General features: G+C 38.3%; 1 protein-coding gene across 1 annotated transcript in view; it reads left to right on the forward strand.

The window, feature by feature from the left end:
• The window catches only part of INPP5A (inositol polyphosphate-5-phosphatase A), an 878,314-nt gene that overhangs the window by 834,958 nt on the left and 19,193 nt on the right, over positions 1-24,163 (forward strand). The window contains exon 13 of the mRNA XM_053692598.1: positions 23,968-24,078. Within this exon, the coding sequence (XP_053548573.1) occupies positions 23,968-24,034 (67 nt within the window). The 3' untranslated portion in view covers positions 24,035-24,078. The remainder of the gene's footprint in view (positions 1-23,967; positions 24,079-24,163) is intronic.

The raw sequence follows: 24,163 nt of genomic DNA on the forward strand, positions 1-24,163 counted from the left end.
CCCCGCTGTAAAGTGAAAACTGCCTTAAAGTGAAACAAGGCAGTTTTAGCTTTCTTTTCACTTGCCAGTGTGTTTAAAAACATGTTTTAATTAACTTATATTAGGTGTGCAATAGCGCTAAGTTTAGTTTAACACTCGCACAGCACAGTATTCAATAAATATACTGTACCTGTAAAATAGTGACAATCACTGTAGTACAATTTGCCAGAGTATAGCACTGAGACACAGATTGCACTGTAATGCTGTAAACAGAGTGAACTAAGCATAATAAAATGGTGCCAGTCACTTTTTCTTGCAATCTCTCGAAGATTACAGCACTGTTTTAAAATAATTGGAGGTTGAACTTCAGCTCCACAAAGCGCTGTATTAGCGAAGCGCTGTAAAGTGAAGCGCTGTAAAGTGAGGTATACCTGTATATCCAATGTTTACATGTTCTATGCTTTTTTTTGCAAGTTATAGGGCAATAAATACAAGTAGCACTTTGCTATTTCCAACTTAATTTTTTCAAAAGTAGCGATAGTTACATTGGAACACTGATATCTGTCAGAAATCCCTGGATATCCCTTGACATGTATATATTTTTTTTTAGTAGACAACCCAAAGTATTGATTCAGGCCCATTTTGGTATATTTCATGTCACCATTTAACCGCCAAATGCGATCAAATAAAAAAAATCTTTCACTTTTTCACAAACTTTTTCACAAAAATTAGGATTCTCACTGAAATTATTTACAAACAACTTGTGCAATTATGGCACAAATGGTTGTAAATGCTTTTCTGGGATCCCCTTTTTCAGAAATAGCAGACATATATGGCTCTGAAGTTACTTTTTGGTAATTAGAAAGCCGCTAAATGCTGCTGCGCACCACAAGTGTATTATGTCCAGCAGTGAAGGGGTTAATCAGGGAGCTTGTACGGTTAATTTTAGCTTTAGTGTAGTGTAGTAGACAACCCAAAGTATTGATCTAGGCCCATTTTGGTATATTTCATGCCACCATTTCACCGCCAAATGCGATCAAATAGAAACAGTGCTCACTTTTTCACAAACTTTAGGATTCACACTGAAATTATTTACAAACGCTTGTGCAATTATGGCACAAATGGTTGTAAATGCTTCTCTGGGATCCCCTTTTGTTCAGAAATAGCAGACATATATGGCTTTGGCATTGCTTTTTGGTAATTAGAAGGCTGCTAAATGCCGCTGCGCACCACACTTGTATTATGCCCAGCAGTGAAGGGGTTAATTAGGTAGCTTGTAGGGTTAATTTTAGATTTGAGAATTAGAAGAGGCACAATTTTCAGAGCTAAATTACATGAAAAGGGTGCAAATAGATAATGAGAGTATACTTAGGTTAAACTGGTCTGTTATTGTTATTACCCCCAGATCTGTAGAGCTAACATAATATATGTATACATATATTATGTTTGCTCTACAGTTCTGGGGGTTTAGGAGGATCCTATTTACATATAGGACACACCATATTATTCAGATGTTTTACTTATGTACTTAACCTTGTAAACTATATTCCTGTTGTACCATGTTTTACATAATTGTTGGTATTTTTTTCATGTTATGTTTTGACCATTCACACTCGTTGCTAGGGATGGTGATGTCACCAAGTGGGTGGCACCCTACCCTTGAGAGCGTGTGATTGGATGGTCTGTCATTTATTAGAATGTCTAGTGTTGTAATTTGCACACTTGTTTTTTGTATGTCTGAGGAAAGGGGCTAATCCCCCAAAAACGTTCACAACTTAGAAAATAAAGTCCTGGGGAGTGCACTCTTCTTTTGCAAATATATATATATATACACACACACAGTATCTCTCACATTTTTGTAAATATTTTATTATATCTTTTCATGTAACAACACTGAAGAGATGACACTTTGCTACAATGTAAAGTAGTGAGTGTACAGCCTGTATAACAGTGTCAATTTGCTGTCCCCTCAAAATAACTCAACACACAGCCATTAATGTCTAAACCATTGGCAACAAAAGTGAGTACCCCCCTAAGTGGAAATGTCCACTGACCAGGACACTCCCACCACCATGCTTGACTGTAGGCAAGACACACTTGTCTTTGTACCCCTCACTTGGTTGCCACCACACACGCTTGACACCATCTGAACCAAATAAGTTTATCTTGGTCTCACCGGACCACAGGACATGGTTCCAGTAATCCATGTCCTTAGTCTGCTTGTCTTCAGCAAACTGTTTGCGGGCTTTCTTGTGCATCATCTTTAGAAGAGGCTTCCTTCTGGGACGACAGCCATGCAGACCAATTTGATGCAGTGTGCGGCATATGATCTGAACTCTGACAGGCTTACCCCCCACCCCTTCGACCTCTGCAGCAATGCTGGCAGCACTCATACGTATATTTCCCAAAATAACCTCTGGATATAATGCTGAGCACATGCACTAAACTTCTTTGGTCAACCATGTAGAGGCCTGTTCTGAGTGGAACCTGTCCTGTGAAACCACTGTATGGTATTGTCCACCGTGCTGCAGCTCAGTTTCAGGGTATTGGCAATCTTCTTACAGCCTAGGCCATATTTATGTAAAGCAACAATTCTTTTTTTCAGATCCTCAGAGAGTTCTTTGCCATGAGGTGCCATGTTGAACTTCCAGTGACCAGTATGAGAGAGTGTGAGAGCGATAACATCAAATTTAATACACCTGCTCCCCATTCACACCTGATACCTTGTAACACCAGCAAGTCGCATGACACCGGGGAGGGAAAAGGGCTAATTGGGCCCAATTTGAACATTTCCACTTAGGGATGTACTTACTTTTGTTGACAACGGTTTAGACATTAATGGCTGTATGTTAAGTTATTTTGGGGGGGGCAGCAAATTTACACTGTTATACAGGCTGTACACTCACTACTTTGTAGCAAAGTGTCATTTCTTCATTGTTGTTACATGAAAAGATATAATAAAATATTTACAAAAATGTGAGGGGTGTACTCACCATAATTTTAATGAATTTTGATTTAACCCTGAAATTAGCTTTACCTAAGCAGCAACCAGAAATCTATCTCCTACTGACAAGTTCTAAAAGAACGAAACAGGCTGTCTAGTGAGTGGTTTCTGTGTTGCTGCAATAGTCCTGTTAAGGGATCGCTGTGTTAAAACCATATTTGAAGAAAAAAAACTGAGATTTTGTATATCTAATTTGCATATCTTACCTAGAATCCTCTGGTGCATTGGTAACAATGTATGTGGAGTTTTACTGGGGAAAACGCAAACATTTGTATTGATTTTATATTTATTTTTATATATATATATATATATATATATATATATATATATATATATATATATATATATATATATATATATATATGTGTGTGTGTGTGTTTGTGTGTGATATTTTAGAATTTATTTTGAATGTCATTTAATTCCCAATTTCAGTGAATCAGACGGTACAACATTTCTATATTTACTAACTAAAATGTATTTAGCATTCCGCAGCAATTCTCAGTTTTATGTTAAACTACTACAATAAGAAGGTCTAATGAAGTGATTGTCTTCCTAACATTGTAAGCACCTGGATCAGATTAGGGAGAGCTCCTTATGGGGTAAACGATACACTTGCATGGGCTCTGTTCTAGTGCAAATGGCCGCTTATGAAAAGAACACATTACATATCCATAAAACCCTGAATTAAAGGACAAGCTTATTGACCTTTTTACTGTGTGCGCAGTGTGAAGTTATGGCTCAGGTCGTATTTATTCTCTGCTGCCGAATTGCTTAGTTCTTTTTATAACTTTCCTCTGGTTGTTAGCTTGGTCTCCATGGTTTTGTTGCAGCATTGCAAGTAGCAGCTGTTTTAAACATTCTACTTTAACTATTATGTTTGAAAACTTGTATTTACTCCACTGATGTGGCTTCAAGGGGGCATTTTAGTGAATAAGCTAAATGCTCTATTTTGGCAGTGTTTTATTTTAAAATAAAATCCATATTTTACAATGGGTTTAAAGTAAAAGGTTACATATATTGTCAAAGGTCACACTCTCTGAATACCTCCATTCTATCAGAATAAACAATGCTATTAGTTTGCTCTACAACAAATATTTTAAGTAGGGCTAACTAAATTAAAAATGTGTATGTTACAGGCAAAAAAATAGTAAGCCTGGTGCAACCCCTCACCTAAAATTCATATATTGAAAGAAAAAGAGAAGATAAAGGAAAAGGAGTGTTTGGGTGCAGAGTATCCCCTAAAACTTAAATTTTACTAAGCAGAATTATTTACTGTGTTTCTGTGGCATATGCACATATCCTGTGAGGGCCTGTGCACCAGTATTCAAGCTGAAGATCAGGAGTTTTATGCCTGTGAAGACATCGTTTGTGTCATACAAGCCACTGTTGGCCGTCTGAGAAGGTGGTGTGTCTTAAAACTGGTGCACAGGCCCTCACAGCATATTTGTATATGCCGCAGAAAAACAGTAATAACTTTTACTAGAAGCATTTTTGCTAATGGAAGTATATTCCTTTACTACTGAAAGCCCTTGAGAAAGTCCGCCTGTGAGCGGACGAAACGAGTAGGGAGAAGGAGCCAACGGAAACGTTAGGACGTTATTAAAAGTGTGAAGGACACTTCAGCCTTTTGAGCGCTTCTAAATAGGATTGGTTGCAGCAGGTCGGCGTCTAGGAAACCGATACAGAGGGGAGCGCCCAGAGAGAGTTGTCCTTGTTTCTATGTGTAAGTGTTTTGCTGTTATCTTGTAAGTGTAGTATTGTTGTGTGCTAAATATCTTCTGAATAAAACGATACTGTGAGTCGCAGATGCGCTATGTTTTTCTCTTTTCAAATAAATTGCAAAATTGTTTCTATTTCATATTGAAATGCACCTAAGTAGTAAGCACATTTTGGTTTTTACCTTTCTAGCCCTTTAAACTACAAATAATTACAAAAAGAAAATAAATCCAAAAATAAAATGGTAAACACCTAAATGGGAACTATAGTCTGCCTTGTAAATTCTTACATTGTTATATATGTACATAGTCTTGTGACAGTTATATGTATATTATTATTTGATATTTTCTCCTTTAGAATAATATTTTTATTTTTTCACTGTGTCATTTTTTTTCCACATGCTTTCACACATATATTTTGAGAACCCTAGTTTTTTGCGCAACTACATTTTCTTTCTAATGAGTCCACGGATCATCTTAATTACTGTTGGAAATATCACTCTTGACCAGCAGGAGGAGGCAAAGAGCACCACAGCAAAAGCTGTTAAATACCACTCCCCCTACCCACAAACCCCAGTCATTCTCTTTGCTTGTATCAGTTGCAAAGAGGGGTAAAGTTAGGTGTCTGGTTCTTCAATCAAGAGTTTATTTTTTAAGCAGAGCAAGTTTGCTCTGGTTTTCTTTGGAGTTTAGCTGTAGTCCATGTCAGTCTCTTCAGTAGAGCAAGTGGTGTCTTTTAAGCATTTGGGAACTTGTGGGGTATAATCCCCACTGGGCCTCCCAAGTAATTTCATGCTGCCTTTGGTTGAAAGTTTGAGTAAGTTTACTCAGCCTTTTCTTTTTTTGCACAGGTCCATGTGAGGTAGGAAGCCCCTCTTATACCAAGTGAGCTGTCCTGCTGCCGGACAGATTTTTGAGGTAAGTGACTATTTCTTTCCCTGTTTTGATATAGGAGAATTTGGCACTTTGACAGTTAATTCTGTCTTAAAGGGACAGTAAAGTCAAAACTAAACTTTCATGATTCAGATAGGGCATGCAAGTTTAAACAACTTTCCAATTTACTTTTATCATCAAATTTGCTTTGTTCCCTTGGTGGTATTTTTGAAAAGCTAAACCTAGCTAGGCTCAAACTGATTTCTAAACAGTTGAAAACCGCCTCCTAGCTCAGAGCATTTTGAAAGTTTTTCACAGTTAGACTGTGCTATTTTACATGTGTCATATAGATAACATTGTGCTCACTCCTGTGAAGTTATTTAGGAGTCTTCACTGATTGACTACACTGCATGTCTGTCAAAGGCACTTAGATAAGGAGGCTGTCTGCAAAGGCTTAGATACAAGGTAATCACAAAGGTACAAAGTATATTAATATAACTGTGTTGGTTATGCAAAAACGGGGATTGGGTAATAAAGGGATTATCTATCTTTTTAAATAAGAAAATTTTTGGTGTAGACTGTCCCTTTAATATACAATCAGCCTTCTAAGTTAACGGCTTATTGTATGGCAGTTTTGCAGGCACTGGGGATGTTTGGCTCAGTTTATTATGTTTTCTCTTTGGTGTACATGTTTTTTGTTTATTAATGGCTACCGGGAGGTTTGTTAGGCCACGCCCACAATAGGCAGGCTTATCTGAGATAGCAAGGAAGTTTTTGGCGCCCTTTTAGCTGTTTCCTGATTGATGTTCCTGGTTGTTGCAGCTCTGTTGCATAGCTCCTCAGAGGTGGTTCAGCATTCTCTCCGGTGCGGCTGTATGGAGATCCGGATCATTTCCGGCAGCAAGGAGGTCAGGTAGGCATCTCAGCAGAGCTTTCTGAGGTGTGGAGGTTGCCTGTTGTTTTTTTTGTGGGGCTGTTGCTTTGTTTATATTTAAGTTTCTGTCTGAATTTCAGGGATTATAACGTTTGTGTCTCTTTTTGCATTAATTTTGTGAAAAATTGTTGCTGCAAGATTTATTGTGGAGTTTATTTATTTCTATTTATTTCTAGTTTAAAAAAAAAAATTGTTTAAAATTTAAAGGGACAGTAACATTTTTTTGTTTCATTTAAATTCTGATTTGGACTTTTAAGGTTTTTTCCTTTGGAATAAGATGGACCAAGAGTCCCTGCAATCTGTTGCTTGTTCTCTATGTTTAAATACTATGTTGAGCCTCCTATCCCTTTTTGTTCCTATTGTATTGAGAGAACATTACATTACAAGAATAGACTTTTTGATTCTGAGCCTTCATTGTCTAGGGCGGATGTTGTTCATGAGTCTCCTGTTCAGGCTAATCCACAGCTTTCTCCTCATACGTCCCAATCTTCTGCAGTGTCCTGTGTTTTGTCTCAAGTTGTTTTTTTTCTTGCAGGATATGGCTACCCATATATCCTCGGCGGTATTTGAGGCTTTGTCTGCTTTTCCTATGTTACAGGGGAAACGCAAGAGGAAGTATAAGGTTTCTGATTCTGTTGCAATTGTGTCTAGTGTTTCTTCTCATAAGTCTGAGGAGGAAGATACATCAGTAGCATCTGAGGGTGAGATCTCAGATTCTGATAGTGTAAATCCTTCTTCTGAACCTGAGGTTGTTTCCTTTAGGTTTAAGCTGGAGCACCTCCGTTTGTTACTCAAGGAGGTTTTGGCTATCTTGGATGACTCTGAGGCGTCAGTCATGGTTATTTCTAAGAAATCTAGTAAACTTAACGTTTTTTGATGTCCCTTCCTCGGTGGAAGTTTTTCCTATACGAGATTGTGTTTCAGATATTATTGCACAAGAATGGAAGAAGCTTGGGATTCCTTTTTCCCCTTCTCCAATTTTTAGGAAGATGTTTCCTATTGCTGATTCTATAAAGGAATCTTGGCAGATGGTTCCTAAGGTGGAGGGAGCAGTTTCCACTCTGACCAAGAGGACCACTATTCCTATTGAGAACAACTGTTCTTTTAAAGATCCTATGGATAAGAATTTAGAAGCTTTGCTTAAAAGGATTTATGTTCACCAGCGGTATCAATGGCAACCGGCTGCATGTATTGCTACAGTTACTAGTGCGGCGGCATATTGGTTTGATGCATTGTCTGATTCTATTCAGCAAGATACTTCTCTTGAAGAAATTCAAGATAGAATCAAGGCTTTGAAGTTGGCTAATTCCTTTATTGCCGATGCTTCTCTACAGGTCATCAAATTGGGAGCTAAAATTTCTGGGGGGTTTTAAAATCCTGGTCTTCGGATGTGTCCTCTAAGTCTAAGCTTTTATCTATTCCTTACAAGGGTAAGACCTTGTTTGGGCCATGTTTAGCTGAGATTTTTTCTGATATTACGGGAGGGAAGGGGCATTTTCTTCCTTAGGATAAAAGAAATAAACAGAAGGGTCGGCAGAGTAATTTTCGTTCCTTTCGTAACTTCTCTGGTAACTCTTCCTCTTCTTCCTCCAAGCAGGACCAGTCCAAGCCATCTTGGAAGTCAAATCAGTCTTGGAATAGGGGGAAGCAGTCCAGGAAGCCTGTTGCTGACTCAAAATCAGCATGAAGGGTCTGCCCCCGATCTGGGAATGGATATTGTAGGGGGGCAGACTCTCTTTCTTCGCTCAAGCTTGTGTTCGAGATGTTCAGGATCCCTGGGTGGTAGATATCGTGTCCCAGGGTTACAAACTGGAGTTCAAGAATTTTCCTCCCAGAGGCAGGTTTCTTCTCTCCAGGTTATCTGTAAACCATATAAAAGGAGAGGCTTTCTTACGTTGTTTTCAGAATCTTTCCGACATGGGAGTGATCGTTCCTGTTCCGGTCCAGGAACAGGGTCTGGGTTTTTATTCCAATCTCTTCGTCGTTTCAGACCTATTTTAGATCTCAAGAGTGTAAACAAGTTTCTCAGGGTTTCGTCTTTCAAGATGGAAACTATTCATTCCATTCTTCCTTTGGTTCAGGAAGGTCAGTTAATGACCATAGTGGATCTAAAGGATGCTTATCTGTATATTCACAGTCACAGGGATCATCACAGGTTCCTAAGATTTGCATTTCTAGACATACATTTTCAGTTTGCAGCTCTTCCTTTTGGTCTGGCAACAGCTCCCAGAATTTTTTCAAAAGTCCTGGGAGCATTGTTGGCGGTGCTTCGATTGAGGGGTGTTGCAATGGCTTCTTATATAGACGACATTCTAGTTCAGGATCCATCTTTTCAACTAGCAAACTCCCACACAGAAGTGTTGTTGTCTTTTCTGCGCTCCCACGGATGGAAGGTGAATTTAGGAAAAAGTTCCTTAATTCCGGGCACCATTATAGATTTTCTAGAGATGAAAATTTTTCTGACAGAAGCAAGGAAGTCAAAGAATTTTAATACGTGTTTTGCTCTTTAGTCCCTTCCTCAGCCATCAGTGGCTCAATGCATGGAGGTTATTGGTCTGATGGTTTCAGTCATGGACATTATTCCATTTGCTCAGTTCCATCTCAGACCTCTGCAGTTATGCTTGCTCACGCAGTGGAACAGGGATTATGCGTATCTATCTCCAAAGATTGTTCTAGATCAGATGTCCAGAGATTCTCTTATATGGTGGTTGTCTCAGGATCTTCTCTCTCAGGGAACTTGCTTTCGCAGACCTGACTGGGTGATTGTAACCACGGATGCAAGTTTGCTGGGCAGGGGTTTTGGAACTGAGAGCAATTTTCAATGCTCTTCTAGCCTGGCCTCAGCTAGCTTCAACCCAGTTTATCAGGTTTCAGTCGGACAACATAACGTCAGTGGCTTACATCAATCATCAGGGAGGAACTCTGAGTTCCTTGGCCATGACAGAGGTAGCCAAGATTATTCAGTGGGTGGAGATTCACAACTGTTGTCTGTCTGCTATCCATATTCCAGGGGTGGACAATTGGGAAGCGGATTTTCTGAGCAGACAGACTTTTCATCTGGGGGAGTGGAAACTTCATCCAGAGGTATTTTCCAGCATGATTCTCAGTTGGGGGCAGCCGGAGTTGGATCTCATGGCATCTCGTCAGAATGCCAAGCTCCCGAGGTACGGGTCGAGGTCAAGGGATCCTCAGGCTGTTCTGATAGATGCTCTGGCAGTTCCTTGGACTTTCAGTCTGGCATATGTGTTCCCTCCGTTTGCTCTTCTTCCTCAGGTCATTGCTCGGGTCAAACAAGAGAGGGCATCTGTGATTCTTATTGCTCCGGCGTGGCCTCGCAGAATCTGGTTTGCAGATCTGGTGGAGATGTCTTCCCTTCCACCTTGGCGTCTTCCATTAAGGAAGGACCTGCTTCTTCATGGTCCCTTCCTTCATTCAAATCTCGTTTCTCTGAAGCTGACTGCTTGGAAATTGAACGCTTAATTCTTTCTAAGCGTGGTTTTTCTGAGTCAGTCATTGAGACTATGATTCAGGCTCGTAAGCCTGTAACTAGGAAGATTTATTATAAGATTTGGCGTAAATATTTTTACTGGTGTGAATCCAAAGGCTACTCGTGGAGTAGAGTTAGGATTCCTAGGATTTTGTCTTTTCTCCAGGAGGGTTTGGAGAAAGGTTTATCTGCTAGTACCCAGAAGGGTCAAATTTCTGCTTTATCTATTTTATTGCACAAGCGCCTGGCGTATGTGCCAGATGTTCATTCTTTTTGTCAGGCCTTGGTTAGAATTCAGCCTGTGTTTAAGTCTACTACTCCACCTTGGAGTCTTAATTTGGTTCTTAGAGTCCTTCAACAGGCTCTGTTTGAACCTATGCATTCTTTGGATATTAAGATGTTATCTTATAAGGTTTTGTTTCTGGTGGCTATTTCTTTGGCTCAAAGAGTTTCAGAGCTTTCAGCCTTACAGTATGAATCGCATTTCTTATGTTTCACTCTGATAAGGTAGTTCTGCGTACTGCCTTGGGTTTTCTTCCCAAGGTTGTTTCTGATAAGAATATTAATAAAGAGATTGTTGTTCCTTCTTTGTGTCCTAATCCTCCTTCTCATAAGGAGCGTTTGTTGCACAACCTGGATGTGGTTCGTGCATTGAAATATTATTTGCAGGCGACTAAGGATTTTGCCAGTCTACTTCTTTATTTGTTGTCTTTTCTGGGAAGCGTAAGGGTAAGAAAGCTACGGCTACTTCTCTTTCTTGTTGGTTGAGGAGTGTTATTCGCTTGGCATATGAGACTGCTGGTCAGCAGCCTCCTGAGAGAATCACGGCTCATTCCACGATGGCTGTTTCATCTTCTTGGGCTTTCAAAAATGGAGCTTCTGTAGATCAGCTTTGCAAGGCTGCGACTTGGTTATCTTTGCATACTTTTTCTAAATTTTATAAATTTTATACTTTTGCTTCAGCAGAGGCTTCTTTTGGGAGAAAGGTTCTTCAAGCAGTGCAGTGGTGCCTTCTGTTTAGGTTAACGGTCTTGTCCCTCCCTTATCATCCGTGTCCTCTAGCTTGGGTATTGGTTCCCAACAGTAATTAAGATGATCCGTGTGTCATTAGAAAGAAAACATAATTTATTCTTACCTGATAAATTTATTTGTTTCTTGACACAGTGAGTCCAGGGCTTGCCCTGTTTTTCAAACAGTTTGCTTTTCTATATACTTCAGGCACCTCTGCACTTTAGATTACATCCTTTCTCCTTTCCCTTTGGTCGAATGACTGGGGATTGTGGGTAGGGGGAGTGGTATTTAACAGCATTTGCTCTGGTGCTCTTTGCCTCCTCCTGCTGGTCACGAGTTATATTCCCAACAGTAATTAAGATGATCCGTGGACTCACCGTGTCAAGAAATAAATACATTTATCAGGTAAGAATAAATTATGTTTTCTTTATAATGACACAGTGAGTACACGGATCATCTTAATTACTGTTGGGAACCAATACCCAAGCTAGAGGACACGGATGATAAGGGAGGGACAAGACAGTTAACCTTAACAGAAGGCACCACTGCTTGAAGAACCTTCCTGAAGCACGTTGTCTCACACCGACCTTCGAGTTTGTGTGCGTTAGTGTGATCGCGTGCATACTTTTTGATGTTTTTGCTTCTTCTGAGGCAGCTTTTGGTAGGATGTCCTTCAGGCAGTTGTCTTAGGTTGGTTTGTTTTTGCCTGTTGGTTATTTTTTATTGCCTTTTTAAGCTCTTTTGGGGTTTTGGAGTTAGCTTCCCAGTGAAAAAAATGTTTTTTAGATCCCGTTTCTCGTGGAGTCCACAGTTATTAGTTCACAGGGTATTAGTTCACAGAAGTAATGGATTGTGGACTCTAACCAACTGTATGAAAGAAAACATAATTAATGCTTACTTAATAAATTTATTTTTTTCATGGTGGTGAGAGTCCACGAGACCCCACCCTGTATTTTTCTGGTTATTTTATTCTTTTATCCCTGCTCCTATTTTCCTTCCTCTTTGTGCTATACATTAGACTGAGGTACTGGTGAGGTTGGGTGGGAGGGGTTTTATAGAGTTCTTGGGAATCTTTGCCTCTTCCCAGGAGTAATGGATTGTGGACTCTCACCACCATAAATAAATTACTACATCAGGTAGTCAATGTTTTTGTCTGTTTTTTTTTTTTGTTGTTTTTTTTTTTCGGTTGGGTAGTAAAAATGTCAACTCCCTTATACATTTATTTTCTTCTTCAAGGGCTATTAAACAGTATGAGATTGTACTATAAAATGTGTAATGATGTGTAATTTAAAAACTTTTTAGTATACTTTCATTGTTTTGCCCCATTTTTCTGTAATTTAACCCTGAAAAGTTTCTATGAAGCAATGAACAACTATGTCATTTCTAAACTTAAGTTTTAACTTTATCTCACTGTCCTGCTAAAAACAATTAGGAACAGATATAAATTAGGCAATAGTCTAATACAAACAAGGTTGCCTGGGTTACCACACAGCCTTGTCTGCACAAACTCTACATTTTTGCCTGGCTTATATATCTGTCCCTAATTGTTCTCCACAGAAGAGAGAGATAAATAGAAAACTAGTTCAAACATGGCGGCAACTATGACTTTATAGAATCTATTTGGCAGCAGAGATCTTTTGCACAGATTTAATAATAATCATTATTATTTACAATATCTAGAACCTTCTGTTACCATGTCCTTACAGTGATACAAATTGTGCAAACCTTGTTCTGTACTGTGAGGGTGGGAAGTTTTGGTGACTTTTTTGTAGCTGCATTATTGCAAAGATTTACAGTATGAGAACCGTTAAAACTCCTTAATTCTCCAGCATCTCTGCATGCTCATATTTCCCAGTAAAAAGTATAATGGAGTTTATTTAAAAATATAGTGAAGTACACTGAAACCATTTTTTTTTCTTACGTTATTCAGATAAAGCAGGCAAATTTAAGCAGCTTTCTAATTTACTCCTATTATCACATTTTCTTCATTCTCTTGGTATCTTTATTTGAAAAGCAAGAATGTAAGTTTAGATGCTGGCCCATTTTGGGTGAACAACCTGGGTTGTACTTGCTGATTGGTGAATAAATTCACCCACCAATAAAAAAGGGCTTCTTTTTCAAATAAAGATAGCAAGAGAACGAAGAAAAATTGATAATAGGAGTAAATTAGAAAGTTGCTTAAAATTGCGTGCTCTATCTGAACCACGAAAGAAAAAAATTGGGTTCAGTGTCCATTTAACCATTCTTTCACCATGTTTACAGGGACATGAAATCCAAATCTTTCAGATAGAGCATACCATTTTAAACAACTTTTCAATTTACTTCTATAATCAAATGTGTCATTCCCTTGATATCCTTTGTTGAGCGAGCAGCAATGCACTACTGGGAACTAGCTGAGCACATCAGGTGAGTCAATGACAAGAGGCACATTTGTGCAGCCAGCATGGCTGCTCTTGAGCCCACCCTTGGTATGCTTTTCAACAAAGGATACCAACAGAACAAAGCAAATTTGACAGTAGTAAATTGTTGTTTAAAATGACATGCTTTGTCTTAAAGGGACAGTCAAGTCCAAAAAAAACTTTCATGATTCAAATAGGGCAGGTCATTTTAAACAACTTTCCAAATTACTTTTATCACCAATTTTGCTTTGTTCTCTTGGTATTCTTAGTTGAAAGCTAAACCTAGGAGGTTCATATGCTAATGTCTTAGACCTTGGGGGCCGCCTCTAATCTGAAAGCATTTTGACAGTTTTTCACCACTGGAGGGCATTAGTTCATGTGTTTCACGTAGAAAACATTGAGCTCACGCATGTGAATTTACCGAGGAGTGAGCACTGATTAGCTAAAATGCAAGTCTGTCAAATGAACTGAAATAAGGGGGCAGCCTGCAGAGGCTTAAATGCAAGGTAATTACAGAGGTAAAAAGTTTATTAATATAACAGTTTTGGTTATGCCAAACTGGGGAATGGGTAATAAAGGGATTATCTATCTTTTTAAACAACAAAAATTCTGGTGTTGACTGTCCCTTTTAATTATTGAAGTTTAATTTTGACTTAATTCTCCCTTTAAGCGCTGGGTTTTAACATTACTGTCCCTTTAAGGGCTGTGGCTCACAGGCTTCTAAAACCATTTTCTCAGTGGATGTGGATGTGGATGTCTACTTAATGCATTGACCTGTTGTATTTATCTAATGTATTTTCATAATTCTAAAGCTGTAAATTAAATAAGATTCCACATCTTTCCCATTTCATCAGAGATGACTGTGTTATAATATGTTTTGCTTCCTATAACAATGATGTGCTTCTGTTATGACATATACATAAATTGACTTTCTGAATTGAAGGTCAGATATGTTTCCCATTATATATTGTCTGGAAAACTGCACATAGTTCCTCAATAGGAAAACAATATGATTATAGGTACACAATGTCTCTGCATTCATTAGAAACAATAACAGCATGTATATCACATTATATAGCTACTGATCCTGAAGTCATAAATGATTTGTAAAAATAGAGCAACTTCAAGAATTCATAGCATTACTGATAATCCCCCCAAAAAAGTGTGTTTGTTACTGCATTTTTAGGCTTATAAGAAACTACCATTTCTGAAATTTTGGTTGTTTTTTTTTTAAAGGGAAAAAAAAGCAAAACAGTTTTTTTAGACATGTGTATTATATTCGACATTCATTATTTACAGCTAAACAAATGCCAAAAAAAAATGCAGTAGTCTGTGGCAATCTGCTATTTCCAGTGCCAAATTTATCAGGAAAGAGGTGCAACACATAAATATCTGTCATTCTCTACTCTTACACCTCTGCCCTTCGCTTAGCTAAGCAAACCTACTTCTCCTCTCTTATATCCACTCACTCCTCAAAGCCTAAAAGACTCTTCTCTATTTTCAACTCTCTCCTCTACCCACCTGCACCACCCACCTCATCTGCATTCAGTGCTCAAGACCTCACTGACTATTTTCTCAATAAAACACTTGCAATCCGAGGAAACATCCCAACACAAACCTGCAATCTCCCAACTCCGCTCCCAGTCACCCCCTCTGCCACTCTCTGCACCCCTCCTCCCAACCACTGAGAGTGAAGTGGCTTCCCTTTTGTCTTCCTCACACCTCACTACCTGCCCACTTGACCCTATTCCTTCACATCTAATCCCTCCTCTGTCTACCACCCTCACTCCGGCTCTTACTCACATATTTAACCTATCCCTTTCTACCGGCTCATTCCCTGCCTCCTTCAAACATGCGAAGGTCACCCCCCATCCTCAAAAAACCCTCCCTCGACCCTAACTCCCCTGCAAACTACCGCCCCATATCACTGCTCCCACTAGCTTCAAAACTCCTTGAAAAACTAGTTTTCAATCGCCTAATCCACTTCCTGTCCTCGAACTCATTGCTCGACCCCCCTGCAATCTGGCTTCAGTCCCCAACACTCAACTGAAAACTGCCCTCACCAAGGTTACTAACAATCTCCTTTCTGCTAAAAACAAAGGCTACTACTCTATACTCATCTTACTTGACCTATCTGCTGCCTTTGACACTGTTGACCATCCCCTTCTCCTACGGTCTCTCAGTTCTCTTGGTCTCTTTGACACTGCCCTCTCCTGGATTCACTCTTATCTATCTAACAGATCCTTCTCAGTCTCTTTTGCTGGTGACTCCTCCTCTCTATTGTCCCTGTCTGTTGGAGTACCTCAAGGCTCTGTCCTGGGTTCTCTACTCTTTTCTATCTACACTTCTTCACTGGGTAAACTTATCAACAGCTATGGCTTCAGCTATCACCTCTATGCTGATGATACCCAGATCTACCTTTCCACCCCTGCACTCTCTCCTTCTGTGAACTCTCACATCAGCGACTGCTTATCTGGCATTTCCTCCTGGATGGCCTCTCACCACCTAAAAATAAATATGTCCAAGACCAAGCTACTTCTAATTCCCCCCTCTAGCTCCACTCCAGTCTCTAATTTTTCTATCACTGTTGGCGGCACCACTAGCTCCCCATCACCCCAAGTCCGCTGCCTCGGAGTCACGCTTGACTCAAATCTGTCCTTCATTCCCCACATCCAACTGCTCTCTTCATCCTGCCGCAAACACCTACGCAATATCTCCAAAATTCGCCCGTTTCTGAGTGCTGAAACTACAAAACAGCTCATCCACTCCCTGGTAATTTCCCGACTTGACTACTGTAACAACTTACTAACTGGCCTCCCTCTCTCCCGCCTCTCTCCCCTCCAATCTGTCCTAAATGCATCTGCCAGACTATCCACCTCTCTCGATGCTCTGTTTCTGCTGCGCCTCTCTGTGAGTCCCTTCACTGGGCTCCCCATTCACAACAGAGTTAAATTCAAAATTCTCACCCTGACCTACTACTCACCAATGCTGCCCCACCCTACCTGTCCTCACTCATCAACAAATATACTCCTGCCCGTCCCCTAAGATCCAACAATGACCTGCTTCTTGTGTCCTCTACCATCACCTCCTCTCATTCTAGACTACAGGACTTCTCTCGTGCGGGCACCAACCCCTCTGGAACGCACTTCCTCGAGATGTCAGACTTGCCCCTAACCTCTCCTCCTTTAAACGTTCCCTAAAGACCTTCCTGTTCAGGGAAGCTTATCACCCGACTTAACAAACTAACTTCAATTAACTAACAGTTGCCCTCTATCTCCTCACTAATATCATTCTCACCTCTGCAGTCCCCACCTCCTGTTTCCAATCCTCCTACCCATCTAGATTGTAAGTTCCCACGGGAACAGGGCCCTCAATTCCCCCTGTATTTGTCTGTAAAATGTTGTGTCTTATCGTATTGTTTCTCCACTATACTGTTATCCTTGTACCCATGGGCTGCGGAATCTGTCGGCGCTTTATAAATAAATAATAATAATAATGTGTCTATTGCACCTCTTTTCTAATAAATACGATGCCAGAAAGAGTTAAGTGAATGCAGGCTTTTCCTGGTTTATGGGCGTGGTCTAGAGTTTCTAAGATTATATTTTACTTGGATCCCACTTTGTGATACCAGGATGGTTCTAGGGATGAGAGAGCAGTAGGAGAGACAGTGAAACAGAAGTCCCAAACCTGAACTATTCTGCACAATGCGAGTCATTTGGGAGCTTTATGATAAAATGTAATAATTTAATAGGCCTAAGGGTGTCTGCACATCATTTGTACTCGGTGCACGCCTCAGGTGTCACTCATAAATCTTTCAATGGCATTTCAACTTATACTATAGCGTCCTTTTGTTGTTGTTTGTTCTTATGTGAGTACAGTACCAATACAGCCAGTGGACATGCCCTTTTTTTGGCTGGGTGTACAACACTTCCAATTGAAGTATATTGAGCCCTGCCCTACAGTGTGGCAGGATATCCTATAATATTTCCATAATTCAGATCACTTATATTGGGGGGAAAAAGTCATTTGTAACGTTTCATATATCCTTGTGTAAATGTATGATTGAAACAACGAACAATAGCACCTACTCAGTTCATATATATTCTAAAACCGTGTGTGCATTTCTATTGCAGTGAAGTAGCAAATTGAATTCTCATAATGTGTTTTGAAAATGAATCTTGTAAGGTTTGATGAGGTGGAAAAGGTAGCGATACCAATGGTTTCATACAATGCAGCTCGATACACTGTATTTGGAGCCTTGCCAAGTCTAATGTCTTTTTAATAGAGGGGTAGCTTGTAAACCCATTTGGAAAAAAACGCTGTTATATTACAGAACCACGCAGGATGGTAAATAAGTTTCTGTTGAAGCATCAAATCATTTATTTCTTAGAACTTAAATTGTATTTTAATTTCAGCTGAAAAATATATGTTCTCTTACTCAGTATGGGATTATAGTGGTATAAACCTGGGGGGGGGGGGGGGGGGGCTATTTCTGATGTATTCGAGTTGGCAATTTGGCTCACTAGCTGTAATATGATACATAGCAGGTAATTTAAGCTCAAGTGTTTGGGAAACCGTACAAGATCATACAAATTAAACTTGTGCAAGTTATCAGCCCAATGAAACAATTGTAGATATTAGTTTTAAAAGGAACAGTCAACACCAAAATTGTTATTGTTTTAAAAAGATAGATACTTATTTTACTACCCATTCCCTAGCTTTGCACAACCAACATTGTTATATTAATACACTTTATAACATTTAAACCTCTATATTTCTGCCTGTTTGTAAGCTACTACACATGTTTTTTTATTAGCTTTTCACAACAGGAGACTGCTAGTTTCATGTAGGCCATATAGATAACATTGTGCTCACCGCCTGTGGGTTGTGGGTGACACAGCACTAATTGGCTAAAATGCAAGTCAATAGATAATAAAGAAATAGCCATATGATCAGAGTGCTGTCAGAAGAGGCTTAGATACAAGGTAATGACAGAGGTAAAAAGTAAATTAATGTAACAGTGCTGGTTATACAATACTGGGGAATGGGTAATAAAGGGATTATCTATCTTTTTAAACAATAAACATTTTGGAAGCGACTGTCCCTTTATTGTTTCTGCTCTGTAGCCTGTATGGGAAGGCTCCACATCTGGAGTTTCTGGAATTCCTTGTGAAGTCATAATGTCTGGCTGGCGGTATATCTGTGACTGTTGGGGAGCTTCTTGCTGTTAGTGCCTGTAGGAACGCACTTTCATGCTTTTGTGTCTCTTGGGTTTACACACTATCTGGTACCCTCCATTTGTTGAATTAAATGCATTATAGATATTTGATATTGTCAGCAATACAGTATACATGTATCACAATTGACAAAAATAATTTTAAGTTAATGCAAGTATTAAATACTGTTTAAATAGTATTAAATAGATTCACTGAATTAAAGGGACACTAAACCCACATTTTGTTCTTTAATGATTCAGATAGAGCATGCAATTTTAAGCAACTTTATAATTTACTCCTATTATCAATTTTTCTTCGTTCTCCTGCTATCTTTATTTAAAAAGCAGGAATGTAAAGCTTAAGAGCCGGCCCATTTTTGGCCACCAATAAGCAAGCGCTGTCCAGGTTGCTGAACCTAAAATGGGCTGGCTCCTAAGCTTTAAAATTCCTGCATTTTAACTAAGATAGCAGGAGAACAAAGCAAAATTGAAGATAGGAGTAAATTAGAAAGTTGCTTAAAATTGCCTGCTCTATCTGAATCATGAAAGAAAAAATGTGGGTAAAGTGTCCCTTTAACAATATTAACTACAAGAACAAGCAATAATATGTATAGACAATCTAACTAGAAAGGATATTTATGGCTTACAATTGCAAGGAGAACTTGTAGCAATCTAATGCTCCTAGCAAGTTTTTATATTGGCCCCATTTTTTTTTAACAATGTAATAAAAGTTATGTTTTAATAAAAATGCAAATCACACCAATCGTCACAAATATACTGCTTTATGGAACAAAGAGGGGTTTTAAGTGTGTGCTTTTTTTGTCTTTAAACTACCATAAGGCCTCCCTTAGCGCTACTAAAATGTAGAGTCGTGTTTTAAAATTGCAAAAAAGTATTTTGTGAAGTACTTTAAAGGGACATTGTAGTCAACATCTCCCTTGTGTTTCATTTGGCATTTGAAAATGTATTTATTTTTACATTGTTTATAAAATTATTCATCTTTCTGTCCTGAATAAGCCAGTGATTTTGTCTCACTGTTCATCAGTACATCAGAGACGTTGAGGATTAGTAGCAAGTACAAAACCGATACCGCAGTGCACTTTTGAACAGCTTTTACTTCATTTTCTCAGGCATGAAAATATTTTTGATGTGTAAATATTGATCTTTTGTAAGCTTGGTAGAACATTTTTGAGTATAATGTCCCTTTAACATATCTCCCAACCATATCCAAGAGGCTTTCCTGAATGCAGAGGTTAAAGAGCGTTAGTGGTCACACTAAAATTTTGCAAGAAGTTCCGTGTTTGGGGAGGTGGGGATCAGCCCATAGGTAAGGCGAGGGGGTGGCAACATGTTTAGCAGGTCTGTGTTTTGGGGTGGGAGAAGCCATAGGCAAGGCCAGGTGGTGACATGTCAGGTGGGTTGTGGGCTGAGATTAGACTGTCCTATAAAGAGACACAATACTCACATGGTTATTCATTGAAAGTGATGCAGCATACAAAAAACAGTCTAGAAAATATCACATGAAGATCTCTATGTAACAGAGGAAGATATTTAACCTAAAAATTCCTTCACCTCATCAGAGTGCAGAAAAAAAGCATAGTCAGTGCTGAGTTCACGCTTTGCTTTACTGTGATCTCATGGGTATTTCGCTGAAATCTCACAAGATTTCATAGTAAACTTCCTTAACCTAAGGAGTAAAATACGGCGAGTATGTCTAAACATGCCAGATGCACGCTACCTTGCAAGTCCTGGGACATGCTTCCTGGTTGGATGCTCATAATCTCTTTACAATGGAATGTGGCTTATGAGGAAATTTTAAGTAAAATATCTTCCTTTTTGCATAGAGATGTCCAGGTGATATTTTTTACAGTTATGCTGAATCAAGAGATTCAACATTTAAGTATCACGTCTTTTTATAAAACCCAGGACACGGAAAGCGTATTTTAAGATAATCACTCGGGATGCAAGATGGTAGGGAGATATGCTTTAAAGATCGGATGATAGCATTGTGGCCTTCCCAAAGAAAGTTGTTAAAACAAATTATGCTTTTTTTTTTGTTTTTGTTTTTTTCAAATATGCTTATTTATTTCACAAACAATTAGTATATAAGTATATATTTCTTGAATTAAAAACATTTGTTATTTTCCCCTAGCTCTTCCAGTAGAAAAAAAACTAAAATTGGGAAACTAATTTAAACGTGTGAAGTGAACACCCCTGTTGCGTATTGTAAAAATACAGAGTATATCTAATGTGTAGCTCATATACCTCTCTCTTCTTGTTAAGTTTTACGTTTAAAACAAAAACACAAATCTATGCTGATGATAAAATCAATAAAAAAGTAGATTCATCTTGCATGATATATCACAAGCAAATATGTCAGATACTGTAATAAATGAACGGGCAACAGAGACGCTTTTTTTTCTCTGCTGAATTTGCCTGCATTCCTAATCAGCAAACAATAATAGATCACCTGCCAATACTCGAGAAGCAGTGCTTGCCCCCCTCTTAGGGCTTGTAAACTCAATACCTAATCTAGTCTAATTGAATACTGTTTGAAGTGATGGTTTACTTGCGTCTTGTCCATGTTGGGGGAAAAAAAGTGCTAATTTAACAGAGACTTAGATCACTTGTTTGCTCCTTTTGAGACAGCTAAATCATTGCAGTGCGTAAATCATTGCATTTATATTATAGTACTTTATGTTAAAAAATAACAGTATAGTCTTTTGTACACGTTGTTTTGCCAGTGGGGGCTGATGAAGGCTTAAAATGATAAGAAACCCACATTTTTTCTTTCATGATTCAGCTAGAGCATGCAATTTTAAGCAACTTTCTAATTTACTCCTATTATCAATATTTCTTTGTTCTCTTCAGCCTATTTTTGGTTCAGCACCTGGATAGCGCTTGCTGATTGGTGGTAAAATGTAGCCACCAATCAGCAAGTGCTAGCCAGGGTTCTACACCAAAAATGGGCCGGCTCCTAAGCTTACATTTGCTTTTTTTCAAATAAAGATACCAAGAGAAACAAAGGAAAATGGATAATAGGAGTAAATTAGATAGTTGCTTGAAATTGCATTCTCTATCTGAATCATGAAAGAAAAAAAATTGGGTTTAATATCCCTTTAAATGTGCTCTTTACTTGTTTTTTTTCTATCACATATATGATAGATAAGCATTGTGGTATTTTTTTTCCAGAATAATATGAGGTAAAAGCTGTTTAATTTTAATTTGAAACCAATACAGCTAAGGCTCATTAGCTGTTATGTGCAGATGCGCATGCGCAGCATTTAGTACCTATGCTATGTCAATGAACATTAGCAACAAATAACCATTAACAGGAAGTACCTAATAAGTACATATTATCCAATGAGCCTTAGCAGAAAGTATATAACTTATGCAACTGTATATATTTCAAGTTAGGAATGTGCATTGAGCAGTTTTGTTATCTGCCGTATGTGGAAGAAGACGGCCGCTTCTGTTTGTGTATGGGTCTTTTCATATGCAGGGGGAGGAGGGTCTGCTATTCCTGTTTTCTCAGCCTCTTTTATTGGGTGTCCCAGCCTAACCTTATCAACATTGCTAAACTGGGAGCTTCTAAGTAGGTTTTAAAAAAAGGTTTTATTCTGTATCCGTATCTGTGCATATTCTTCTCAATAGTAGTGTCTGTTACATGCAGTTATATGGAAATTGGTGTATACTGTCCCTTTAAGTTTTATGTTTCATGTCCCTTTAAAAACAGCTTTTCAAGCTTTTAGATGTAACCACTATTATTATGTTAGTCCCGTTTTAAAAACTACTTTCCAATTTTCAAAATGCATTTACTTTCAAACTATTAATATCTGTGTTTAACAGAGACATTAAATTAGTTGCTTATTAAATGCTGAATCTTGTGTAACTTTAATATAGCAAGCAATTAAACTGCAGTGTTATGTTGGTCTCTTTTCCTTTTTTCTTTTTTATTGCTTGTGCACAGATCTGAAGGCCAGAAGTGATTTTATTTATATTTAAAGGGACACCGCATCCATTGTTTTTTCTTTTATGATTCAGATATATTTTTGTTTTCTAATTTACTTCTGTTATCTCATTTGCTTCATTCTCTTTGTGTCCTTTGTTAAAGAAGCAGCACTGCACTACTGGAGCTAGCTGAACATATTGGGTGAGCCAATATCCTGAGGCATATATGTGCAGCCACAAATCAGCAGCTCCTGGGCCTAACTAGATATCTTTTTCAACAAAATATACAAATAGAACAAAACAAATTAGATCCCAGAAGTAACTTGGAAAGTTGTTTAATATCACATGCTCAATCTGAATCATTAAAGAAAAAAATGTAGGTGTCATGTCCCTTTAAAATAATACACTGCTGATGGCTTTGCACTTACAATAAGTTCATAGCTTAAAGGGACACTAAACCCTATTTTTTTCTTTCATGATTCAGATAGAGCATGCATTTTAAGCAACTTTTTAATTTACTCAAGCTAAGGAGCCAGACAATTTTTGTTAAGAACGCTGGACAGCACTTGTTTAATGGTGGGTGCATTTAACCACCAATCAGCAAGCACAACCCAGGTTGTAAACAAAAAATGGGCCGGCTTCTAAACTTACATTCTTGTTTTTTCAAATAAAGATAGCAAAGGAATAAAGAAAAAATTGATAATAGGAGTAAATTAGAAAGTTGCTTAAAATTACATGCTCTATCTGAATCATGAAAGAAAAGAAATTGGGTTTAGTGTCCCTTTAAAGAACTAATAAATTCATGATAAAAATATAATGCAATGTCACTTAGTCTGAACTTCAAATGAGTAGTAGATTTTTTCTGAGAAATTGTAAAGTTATATCTGTTTCACTTCTCTTGGATCATGTGACAACTGTCAGCCAATCACAAATGCATTATACATATATTCTGTTAATTTCTTGCACATGCATCATTAGGAGCTGGTGACTCAAAGTGTAAATATAAAAAGACTGCACATTTTAATGGAAGCTAAATCGAAAGTTGTTTAAAATTGTATGCCCTAACTGAATCATCGAAAGTTTAATTTTGACTCGAGTGTCCCTTTAACAGGGGCCATGGTATTCTGCCTTTTTGTGCTCAAATCTGCTTTTAAATCAAATTTCCATAGTTTTGAAATTTGAATTGAATATTTATTATTGCCTGGAATCCAAAATGACTTTATTACTGTCCTCATGCAGTCCTCCTAATTTTACATTTTTTAAGTCCACAATTGTCCTTCTTTACTTACTCTCTTTGTGATCTTTATGTAAATGCTGTAAACTGAAATGTCTGTTTTATAGATCTGTCTGCTAACTATGTTTGTATCCTGCCATATTAATACATTGATTCCTCTTGTAGTTATCCGTACAGTGAAGACAGTAGTCCAGGAAAACAGTACATGATACAAGATGTCCAGCCTGGTTGATCGAATTTTGATGTCACACTCTGCAAAAAGAACTGCTTTTAAAGGTAATACGCAGACTGATAGGCATGAAACGAGAGGCCTTAAAGGATCATTCAAATCATTTCTATCTTTGTTTGTATGTTAACGTGT

The sequence above is a fragment of the Bombina bombina genome, chromosome 9 (genome assembly GCF_027579735.1).
Source record: "Bombina bombina isolate aBomBom1 chromosome 9, aBomBom1.pri, whole genome shotgun sequence".
Classification (NCBI taxonomy): Eukaryota; Metazoa; Chordata; class Amphibia; order Anura; family Bombinatoridae; genus Bombina; species Bombina bombina.